Here is a 12351-nt window from a genome sequence, read left to right on the forward strand (position 1 = left end):
ACAAACACTAGTAGCAGTTACTTCTGTAAAATATCTGGGAGTATGCGTACAGAACGATTTGAAGTGGAATGATCATATAAAATCAACTGTTGGTTAAGCGGGTGCCAGGTTGAGATTCATTGGGAGAGTCCTTCGAAAATGTAGTCCATCAACAAAGGAGGTGGCTTACAAAACACTCGTTCGACCTATACTTGAATATTGCTCATCAGTGTGGGATCTGTACCAGATCAGATTGACAGAAGAGATAGAGAAGATCCAGAGAAGAGCGGCGCGTTTCATCACAGAGTTATTTGGTATGCGTGATAGCGTTACGGAGATGTTTAGCGAATTCAAGTGGCAGACTCTGCAAGAGAGGCGCTCTGCATCGCAGTGTAGCTTGCTGTCCAGGTTTCGAGAGGGTGCATTTCCAGGTATTGAATATATTGCTTTCCTCTACTTATACCTCCCAAGGAGATCAAGAATGTAAAATTAGAGAGATTCGAGCACGCACGGAGGCTTTCCGGCAGTCGTTCTTCCCACGAACCATAGGCGACTGGAACAGGAAAGGGAGGTAATGACAGTGGCATGTAACGTGCCCTCCGCCACACACTGTTGGGTGGCTTGAGGAGTATAAATGTAGATGTAGAGGTAGATGATACTGAAAATCAATTCAGTATCCTCTGTTGCCTAGCTTGAATAATCTGACCTCATAAACTTGCCACTTTTACAAAAGTTGGTAATACTCTGCTCTTCCTTTCTAGCTGCTGAACAGCAAGTTGTATCCATCTCTCTGTGAAATAATATTAAAATATTGAGCTCTATTATCTAAAAAGCATTTCTATCACACACACACACACACATATTTAGCAGTCTCATTAGCAATCAGTATTACACTTTATTTGCCTAATAATACTAATAGTTACAGTAAACATTCTTTATTCATATTTAATATGTTCAAAGTAGCACAATGCCATTTCCTGTCACCAGTTAAGTGTAACAATCGCAATAGAAGTATCAGAATGATATAATTTTTACTTTAGTGTTTTCTGAACCACTCTATTTCTTGAGACACAATTCCATCCCCATCACAACACAAGAATTATTCTTAAATCCATCCTTTTCAAAATTTTGCCACAAGCAATGTTGCATTCAGTGTGGAGTAGCAGTTAGCATTACTGACTGGTATACTGTGGGTCACCAGTTCATACCTGATACATAGCAAATAACAGGGTTGGAACTTAAATAGTGGCAAGTATTTATTCACAACTGATACAAAGGAGTTACATGTTTGCACCTGTTACTGTCCTTCAAAGTAGTCACCAGCGTTGTGTAGAACCCATTGCCAGTAATGTGGAAGGCGTACAATACCGTTAGCAGAGCCTGTTCTGTTGATGGTGCGAATGGAGCGGTCTACTGCCTGACGAATCTCTGGAACAGTTCTGAAGCGAATGCCACTAAGTGGTTCCTTGATCTTTGGAATCAAATCAAAGTCACAAGGACTTACATCTGGGGAGTATGGTGGATGGTACAGTACTTCCCAGTCCCATCGACCGAACAGGAGCAGCCACAACTTGCGCTATATGCACCCGTGTATTGTCATGCAAAATGATGGGTGGGTTGCGCAGAAGGTGTCGCTGATTCTTTTGCAAAGCTGGTTGCAAGTGATGCTCCAAAAGCAAACAGTAATACTGTGCACTGATGGTCTGCCGTGGAGGAACATAATGGGTTAGGATAACACCATCATAGTTGTAGTCAAGAATCACTATAACTTTCACCATACTGGGACTCTGATGCACTTTCGACTTACAATTCGACCCATAATGACGCCATTCGTTGGACTGGCATTTCAGTTTTGACTTCATGGCATTCGTTTCGGAACTGTTCCACAGATCTGACAGGCTGAAGACCACTCCATTTGCACCATCAACAGAACAGGCTCTGTTAATGGTATACTACACCTTCCACATCGCTGGCAATGGGTTCTACAGAATGTTGGTGACTACTTTGAAGCACAGTAACAGGTGCAAACATGTAACTCTTTTGTATTGGCTGTGAATAAATAGTTGCCACTATTTAAGTTCCAACCCTCATATTTGCTACTTAGTATTTATCATTTCTGGAATGTTCTCAAAATTTCTTATGTTTCTAATATTTTCATATCCTGGACAACTCAACATCTGTATAAATAACAGTGCTTGAAGTGTGACATGTGTTTCAGTGCTAAGTGTTGTACTTCACTGATGACCCTGCTTTCAGATTTTGATTTCATTGTAGTTATGATAAGACAGTGTTCTTCAAAACATCTACATCACCAAGACTCTAGATAGGCAGTGTAACAGCTGTTGCCTACATGGACAGGAACCAGAATACAAGTAGTAAATCGTTCTCAAGGTCCATCTATTCAGGAGACCAATTCATACCAAAACAGCTGTAAGTCAGCTCCACATCAGGCATCCATCTGCATTTTACAGACAATAGTCAGGACTCAACAAGACAGCTGACAGGATTTGACCAAATCATGAAATACAAGAGACGGGATGACATGATGTGTTTGGAAAATGTGTACTTTTATTTGGATGGTACAGCCCAGCAGTTATTTGAGAACAATGATCAAAAACTTGGTGGATGGTACAAACTGAAGAAAACATTGGGTGACAATCAGCAGCAAGTTCGCTTAGCAGAAGAACAATCAAAGAAGGGAACCCAATCTTATGGGGACATGACACAGTCTTACATAAAGAATGCTTTGCCCTTGTGTCACATTGTCAATCCGAGTATGACAGAAAACAAAATCTCACACTTGAAAGAAAGGAGTCGCATAATCTATTTACCAAGTTTTTCTGGTGAAGGCTGTCACAACAAAAAGCAATTATTCAAGTGGTGTCTGCACATTGAAGGGGCGGGGGTGGGGGGGAGAGTTGGATAAAAGGAGTATGACCAACTCCTGAATGTGGTTCCTATGCCAGTTGTGGAAGACCAGCATGTCCTTGCCTCCCCCATGTGCCAGGTAGTAAGAGAAAAGATACAAAAGTTTATGGCAGCCAGACTGTGAGACCAGTTACAAACAAGCCAAATCAGACTTACGCCACAGCTATCAAACGACAAACAAGCATCCGTCCAGTGCAGGTACAACCAACTCCTCCACACAAGAAAAGACATATGGAGGACAGAAGTCAAATCACCGGTGTTTCCACAATGGATGCCCTGGACACATTATACGCAACTGCAGAGAAAGAAGAGGAATGTTTGACAACTATCATGCGGCCAGACATCAGCCATCACAACAGTTCTATTCATGCTAGTCAACTGCAGATGATTATAATCAACCTGTGGGACAAAGCCAATTGACATACGCTGGGTGAGGTAGCTCCCTAACATGCCAAAGCTGTTCCTTGTTGCTGTGCAGAGGTACCAGCCAATCACCTACCTGCTGAATTCAGGGAAACTACGTGAACCAACCACCTATGCAGGCAAAGCTGCCACAGATAACAATTCTCCACAGAAAAACATTATCAAGATGTCAGGAAATCTCATTGACATCACCATCAACAGCCATCCTGTCCATGCAGTAGTCAACACAGGGGTTTCTTTTTCAGTAATGTTGAATGCTTATTGTAGCCATCTGAAGAAGATTATGTTCCGGGATACAGAAGTGAATGTGCTGAATGTTACAAATGGGAAACACTTCCAGCTGCCAGGAACATGTATTGCAAAAATAACTATCAATGACAGAATACAGCCCTTCAAATTTGTCTTTTAACAAAATATAGTTATAATGTTATTCTCTGATGGGACTTCTTGCAGGCATCACAAGCAGTCAAAGACTGAGAAATCAGAGTTCCAAATTGGTGACGGAATTCCAACAAGCACACGTTGCAAAAGATTGTTCTAGGTGGTTGTTTGCACTGAAGACATGTTATCCCACCACCATCACCAAGACGAGTGCCAGTCATCAAATTAAGTGCTCAGTTAAACTGTGAAGCTTTACCTATTGCGTAAGGCACAACAGAGCACTGCAGATGGCCAAGGAGAACTTTGGGTTACTAACTGTCATGAGTCACCACAATCCATCCCTAAAGGTGTGTGAGTATGAAAAACCAGACCAGTCCAGGATGCACAGCTCAGTGTCATCAATGAAGAATCATGCTCTGCTGCCACTACAGACAATGGAGTGGAGGTAGCTGTTATTGAACTTCAAACAGGATCTAACCTGACCAAGGAACAATGCTGGTGAGTGTTAGCTGTTATGCTCCACTTTTTGGATGCTTTCAAATCTGGAGTGGAGAAAAAACAGACTAAGTGGCCCATGGTAAAACACTGTACTAACACTGGAGATAATCCACCAACCATCCAGCAACATTTATGGTGTTGCCAGTTGAACAACACATAATGCAAGAAGAAGTGGAGAAGATGTGGCAGGATGACATCACTGAACCTTCAGAGGGTCCTTGAACCTTGCACAAAGAAATGCAGCACCTGGTGTTCCTGCATCAACTATGGATGACCGACCAAAATTACTACCAACTGCCACACACTTATGACATCCTGGACTGTGTGAAACTAGCAAAGTATTTTGTAACTATGGATCTGCAGCAGGAGTACTGGCAAATCATGGCTGACAAAGATGACTGGGAAAAAGTCTGGCTCTCCATCACACCTAATGGCCTTTATGAGTTCAAAGTTATGCCATTTGGACTGTGTAATGCTCCTGTCATCTTCGAGCATTTGATGGTCAACTTGCTTCGACATCTTAAATGGATGAGGTGTCTTTACTATTTGCATGACACTGTCCTTTTTTCAAAGATATCTGAACAACATCTAAGCCACCTGACAACCATATTGAAGTGTGTTCAGGCAGTAGGCCTCTGCCCAAATCCAAAAATGTGTCTCTTCACTGCCCAAGAAATAAAGATCTTGGGGCATCTAGTTAATGGCGAAGTGGACTAGCCCGATCCAGAGAAAATAAGTGCGGTCACAGATTTTTCATCTCCTCGGCACATTCATGACATGAGAAGTTTTCTTGGAATGTGCTTGTACAATGAGCAATACATAGAGAACTTCTGTACCAAGGCACATACCTAGCAAGAACTACTGCATGGAGACAACAAATTTTCCTGGAATGAGGTGCAAGAAACATCTTTCCATGTCCTTAAGAAGGCATTGAGTTCTGTAATAAATTTCTGCTAATAATAATGAATACTCTGTTCAAGAATCACAAGAGGAGGAGGTATACTTGGAAAAGACCGGGTGATATGGGAAGATTTCAGTTAGATTACATCATGGTCAGACAGAAATTCCGAAATCAGTAGCTGGATTGTAAGGTGTATCCAGCAGCAGATATAAACTCGGATCACAATGTAGCGCTGATGAAGAGTATGCTGAAGTTCAAGAGATTAGTCAGGAAGAATCAATAAGCAAGGAAGCAGGATACAGAAGTATTAAGGGATGACAAGACATGCTTGAATTTCTCTAAGGCTATAGATACAGCAATAAGGAATAGCTCAGTAGCCGGTACAACTGAGGAGGAATGGACATCTCTAAAAAGGGCAATCACAGAAGTTAGAAAGAAAAACATAGGCACAAAGGAGGTAACTGCAAAGAACCTATGGGTAACAGAAGAAATACTTCAGTTGATCGTTGAAAGAAGGAAGTACAAAAATGTTCAGGGAAATTCAGGAATACAGTAATACAAGTTTCTGAGGAATGAAATAAGTAGAAAGTGCAGGGAAGCTAAGATGAAGTGGCTGCAAGAAAAATCTGAAGAAATTGAAAAGAAATCACTGTTGTAAGGACTGACTCAGCATACAGGAAAGTCAAAATAACCTTTGGTGATCTAAAAGGCAAGGATGGTAACATTAAGAGTGCAATGGGAATTCCACTGTAAAATGCAAAGGGGGACGCAGGTAGGTGAAAAGAGTACATTGAAGGCCTGTATGAAGGGGGAAGATTTTTCTGGTGTGATAGAAGAGACAGGAGTCGATTTAGAAGAGATAGGGGATCCCATATTAGAATCAGAATTTAAGCAACCTTCAGAGGACTTAAGAGCCAATAAGGCAGAAGAGATAGATAACATTCCATCACAATGTCTAAAATCATTGGGAGAAGTGGCAACAAAGTTATTATTCATGCTGGTGTGTAGAACATATGAGTCGAGCGACATACCATCTGACTTTAGGAAAAATATCATCCACACAATTCCGAAGACTGCAAGAGCTGACAAGTGCAAGAATTATTGCACAATCAGCTTAACAACTCATGCATCCAAGTTACTAACAAGAATAATATACAGAAGAATGGAAAAGAAAATTGAGAACATGCTAGATGACGATTAGTTTGGCTTTAGAAAAGGTATAGGCATGGGAGAGGCAATTCTGACACTGCAGTTGATAATGGAAGCAAGACTAAAGAAAAATCAAGACACACTCATATGATTTGTTGATCTGGAAGAAGCATTTGACAACGTAAAATGGTGCAAGATGTTCAAAATTCTGAGAAAAATAGGTGTAAGCTGTAGGGAGAGATGGGTAATATGATAATACACAATATGTAATAGAGCCAAGAGGGAATAAAAAGAGCGGATGACCAAGGATGAAGTGCTCAGATGAAAAAGGGTAGAAGACAGGAATGTAGTCTTTCCTGCCTACTGCTCAACCTGTACATCGAAAAAGCAATGTTGGAAATAAATGAAATGTTCAGGAGTGGACTTAAAATTCAAGGAGAAAGGATATCGATGATATGATTTGCTGATGACATTGCCATCCTGAGTAAAAGTGGAGAAGAATTACGTGATATGCTGAATGGAGGTGAACAATCTAAAGAGCGCACAATATTGATTGAGAGTAAAAGAGAGAAAGGCAAATGTAATGAAAAGTAGCAGAAATGGGAACAGTGAGAAACTTAACATCACAATTGATAGTCATGAGGTACATGAAGTTAAGGAATTCTGCTACATGGGCAGCAAAATAACCAATGACGGATGGAGCAAGGAGGACATCAAAAGCAGACTAACCCTGGCAAAAAGGGCATTCCTGGCCAAGAGAAGTCGACTAGTATCAAACATAGGATTTAATTTGAGGAAGAAATTTCTGAGAATGTATGTATGGAGCACAGCATTATATGGTAGTAAAACACGGACTGCGGGAAAACCGGAACAGAAGAGAATCGAAGCATTTGAGATGTGGTGCTATAGACGAATGTTGAAAATTAGGTGGACTGATAAGGTAAGGAATGAGGAGATTCTAGGCAGAATCAGAGAGGAAAGGAATATGTGGGAAACACTGAGAAGAAGAAGGGACAGGATGATACGACATCTGTTAAGACATCACAGAATGACTTCCATGGTACTAGAGAGAGCTGTAGAAGGCAAAAACTGCAGAGGAAGACATAGTTTGGAATACATCCAGCAAATAATTGAGGATGAAGGTTGTAAGTGGTACTCTGAGGTGAAGAGGTTGGCACAGGAGAGAAATTCATTTTGTGGCAGGCCACATCAGACCAGTAATAAGACTAATGACAGAAAAAAAGAGGCACTAACATCTTCTCCAGTCATAGAATTATATGAGACATGTGCAGTTCTTGTGCAAATTCAATAAGATTATGAAAAGGTGATCTCTTACACTTCTGAAGTACTCTCAAAGTCTACAATTAAGTTAGTCTACCACTGAGAAAGAGTGCCTTGCAATTGTTTTGACCATCAAAAAGTTCCAGTTTTTTTTTTTTTTTTAAAGGGGGGGGGGGAGGAAGAACAGAGTTAAAAAAGTCTGGCTGACAGCAAGGTCATTAAGCAGAGATGGAGCACAAACTCGGATTAGAAAAAGAATGGGGAAGGAAATCGGCCATGCCCTTCTGAAAGGAATTATCCCAGCATTTGAGTGGAGTAATCTATGGCAACAATCAATAACTTAAACTTGGATGGGAACACAGGGATTGGAACCATCATCCTCCCGAATGCAATCCCGGTGTTCTAACCACTGTACCATCCTGCTCAACATATTTATTTGGCAAATGATTGACTGTCATGATGGACCATCATTCTCTATGCTGGTTGACTAGCCTGAGGGTCTATGGGATCGACTGGTGAGATGGGAACTTACGCTTCAGGAGTACATCATCATAGTGGTACACAAAGGCGCATGCGAACACAAGGACACCAACTTCAAGGAATCTTTTATTGGAACATAACAGTGTGGATGAAATCACAGTCTAATACTATCCATTATATGGACTGGGGGAGCAGTTGTGAAGGTAATTGTTACAGTTATTTAACACACAATACTTTTGGATATTGTATGCTAAATAAAGATAACAAAATCTCAGTCTTCACTGCATTAAATGACACTGCTGTTAAAGACACGGAGGATCCAGCATTGCTGAAAACCACACAAGCCTGGAAAAATGAGGAACTGACAAAAGAAATATTCCAATTAATAAACAGAATATTGAATAAGAGGAACTATGTGTGGTGTCACCGCCAGACACCACACTTGGTAGGTGGTAGCCTTTAAATCGGCCGCGGTCCGTTAGTATACGTCGGACCCGCGTGTCGCCACTATCAGTGATTGCAGACCGAGCGCCGCCACACAGCAGGTCTAGCGAGACTTCCTAGCACTCGCCCCAGTTGTACAACCGACGTTGCTAGCGATGGTTCACTGACAAAATACGCTCTCATTTGCCGAGACGATAGTTAGCATAGCCTTCAGCTACGTCATTTGCTACGACCTAGCAAGGCGCCATTACCAGTTACCATTAATATTATGAATAATGTACCGTCAAGAGCGACATTCACCATTTATGGATTAAAGTTAAGTATTCCACAAGCTACGTCCATTTTTTCTAAATTCTAATTTCCTTGACCTGTTCCAGACCTCACACCAGCTTGCGTGAGCTAAAACTCGTGCCTTTCGGCTTCCTCTAGTAACACGGTGTTGGCTCTCCTGCCAACCCACAACACTATGATTCAATGGAGCCTGTCATTCCAGCTCACCTACAGTCAGCTATTTTAAGTTATTTCCAAGATGCATTTAACATCTGGTCACTTAGGATACATGAGGACTTCAGGTAGAATCAAACAAGGGTATCACTGGTCAGGTCTCTAGTGATCCATTACACACTACATGAGCCATTACTTTCAGGTTTGGAGTTGACCGTAGTTGCAATGTGAAAATATTGAAGGTAACTGTCCCTCATTCATACACTTACACACATTATTTTCAGACCTTACTCCACCTCCATAATATGACTACACATTTCAAGAAAGCCAGATGTATGTCAGGAAGGTTAGGAACTCACTTTATTCAACATTCACTGCCTCCTCTCTTCCTCTTCACACCCACAGGCCAAAGACTGCACCCACAGAACAAGAGATTGTGGCCAAAAACTTTGTACCTGGTTCTAATACCTAAAGTTTTATGAAATGCATATCAATGTATGTTCTCTGAAAATTTGTTGATGTTATCAAAATTGTGTCTTCAGCTTAAATGGGAGATATCAAGAATTTTAGGTACTAAGCCCATCTCTTCCCATCTTTCTTCCTCGTTCTCTCCTTCTCTCTGAATACATAATAAATGAAGTATCAAATCTCCACACAAGTACTTGCTCCTAGTGCAACTACATACATTCCTTACAACTGTAAAAAATTTAAAGAAAAAAAGAGGAAGCTGTTAACAGTTTTTTGACTAAAAATATATTTTCTGTTCATTAGTTCAACATACTTGCCAAGCTTTCTGCAGGACCTTTCTCATGATTTGAAAGATCAGATGGTCGTAATAATGATTTAAATGCTGTTGCAACAGAGTGCAACATAAGTAGAGATGTGAGATCAGCTGCTTTTGACTGCCCATTCATTGACAACCTGCACAAATTAAATTTAGCCTTCGATATTAATTTCATACTTAATAACATAACACTTGATAATTTATGAAAAATACTGCTATGGTAATGTCACAGTACATTCATGCGACTGACAACTACAGGCTATTTAAAATTTCTGTGTACTCTGCAGTTTAATTGTGAACCCTCACTTTAGGCTAATTTTATAAAATAGAATCATGTTAATCATCTCATACAAAATAGATAACATTACCCAGGTTAATAGGCATTTAAACAAGCCAATTACTTTGGTAAAAAGATGTAAAAAGGCTACTCCGCATCCTGCATTGCGGATGGTGAGGAAAGAAGAGGTCTACAACTTTCCATACAGTTCACATTTATTTTGCACTAGAAAACTGACTGACTAATTACCTGGCAATTACTAACCATAAAGGATGATCCTTTGCTGGCACGCATTCAGCATGTGAACTGATTATGTGGATGTCCAACCATGACATATAGCAAAAATAAGAGATGAACTGAATCTACTGTGAGGCCTGCTCTTCCAATATTTCATAGTGGACATATGCCTCACCAAATTCTTTAGGCTCGGCAGGCTATTGTTCAATGGATATGGTTGTAGGAGGCCACATTAATTATGGGCAAGTTCTTGGGCTGTCAGTATCTCAGTCTGGGTTAAAGCATACCCTTGAAATAATCTTGATCATTTTATGCTTTGTAGCTGATTTACATTAATCTTGATAGGAACCACCACAGCTTTATTTAGGTACATTTATTACAACATAACTGGTTGTTTCACAATCTGGGTTTGGTCGAAGGTGTGTTGATAGCATGCATCTTGCCTTTCCTTACCTTTACTTTACTCTCATGCCAATGATCATTATAAGGTCTGATAATACCCCTGTGATCAAACACACCAAACTACTTCATTCATTGTGGTGGCAGAAGTGCGCTCTCGCTCTCGCTCTCTCTCTCTCTCTCTCTCTCTCTTCCTCCCTCCCCCTCCCTCCACTTACAAGCTATCTCATCTCTAGTTCAATCGCTAATGAGTGTGTACCATTATTGATCCTATGAAAGTGAAGCACAGATTTACATCTTTGAAGATCAATCGTCTTCCATTTAAAATGTTCAATACCTTCAATTATATGAAAACAACACAACAAAATATAGAGAAGAAGAGTTTATAATAACCTGTACAAGGATGTCTTAATGTTCAGCTGTTTAATATAATAGAATTGCTGTATGGGTGCAGACTGGCGGTTAAAATTTTCTGAGAATCTTTCACACACAGCATCAATTATTTCTGGCCTTAATGATACCAGTACATCCCACCAGTCAAATCCTGTCATCATGCAGTACTCCAATAAAGTGCTGGCACATGAAACAGATATAGGACCACCTGAAAATTTATAAAATAAAGAAAAGTTAATTTATTCAAATGAAATAATATTTAAAAATGTCTAGACAGCCACACAAAGAAACAAAAATACATCTTATTATCAAGTGGTGGCTGAAAGATATATGCAGAAAAGTACACATCTAAATACAGATATACAAATAAATTCTGCAAACCATTGTGCAACACTTGTCAAAGAGCATACTCTATCATGAAAAGCCACTCCTAGTTGTGTTCATTTTGCATATGGATATGGAGCAAGGGAAAACTGGCTAACTGTCTTCAAAGGTACTCCAATCCTTCTTATTTTATTCTCGTGATTCCTACATAAGACACACAATGTGGGCAGCACACTTTGTGCACAATCTAGCTTAAATATCAGTTCTCTGAATTTATCCACCATGGTTACACAAAAAAAATTTCGCCTTATGCCAAGATGCCTATTCAAATTCCCTGAGCATCTCTTTCATACGAGGGTTGGAATTTTAATAATGACAACTATTTATTTACAGCTCGTACAAAATAGATACATGTTTCAAAGTTTTACTGACCTTCAAAGTAGTCGACAGCATTTTGTGTAACCCATTGCCAGTGATGTGGAAATCGTAGGATACTCTTAGCAGTGCCAGTTGTGTTGACAGTTTGAGAGGCGCGGTCTATTGCCCGAAGAATTTGTAGCAGTTCTGAAGCGAATGCCATGAAGTGTTTCCTTCAGATTAGAAATCGAGTTGAACTCATGAGGGCTTAAATCAGGGGAGTGCTGTAGGTGGTACAGCACTTAGCAGCCTCATCAGTCAAACAAATCAGTAACAGTTTGCACTGTACGTGCTTGAGCACTGTCCTGCAAAATGATGGTCAGGTCCTGCAGAAAGTGTCATCACTTCTGTCTCTAAGCCGGTCGTAGGTTGTGTTCCAAAAATGAACAGCATAAGACAGAAGTGATGACACTTCCTGCAGGACCTGACCATCGTTTTGCAGGACAATGCTCAAGTACGTACAGTGCAAGCTGTTACTGATTTATTTGACTGATGGGGCTGCTAAGTGCTATACTACCTATAGCACTTCCCTGATTTAAGTCCTTGTGAGTTCAAGTTGATTTCTAAACTGAAGGAAACACTTCACGGCATTGGCTTCAGAACTGCTACAAA

General features: G+C 40.4%; 1 protein-coding gene across 3 annotated transcripts in view; it reads right to left on the reverse strand.

The window, feature by feature from the left end:
• LOC124721309 (mediator of RNA polymerase II transcription subunit 16) overlaps positions 1 to 12351 on the reverse strand; it is a 295303-nt gene that overhangs the window by 64979 nt on the left and 217973 nt on the right. For all 3 annotated transcript variants that reach the window (XM_047246221.1, XM_047246223.1, XM_047246222.1), the window contains exons 10-11: positions 10999 to 11206; positions 9690 to 9829 (exon numbers count right to left, since the gene is read on the reverse strand). In XM_047246221.1, the coding sequence (XP_047102177.1) occupies positions 9690 to 9829; positions 10999 to 11206 (348 nt within the window). The remainder of the gene's footprint in view (positions 1 to 9689; positions 9830 to 10998; positions 11207 to 12351) is intronic.

Source organism: Schistocerca piceifrons, chromosome X, assembly GCF_021461385.2.
Source record: "Schistocerca piceifrons isolate TAMUIC-IGC-003096 chromosome X, iqSchPice1.1, whole genome shotgun sequence".
Lineage (NCBI taxonomy): Eukaryota > Metazoa > Arthropoda > Insecta > Orthoptera > Acrididae > Schistocerca > Schistocerca piceifrons.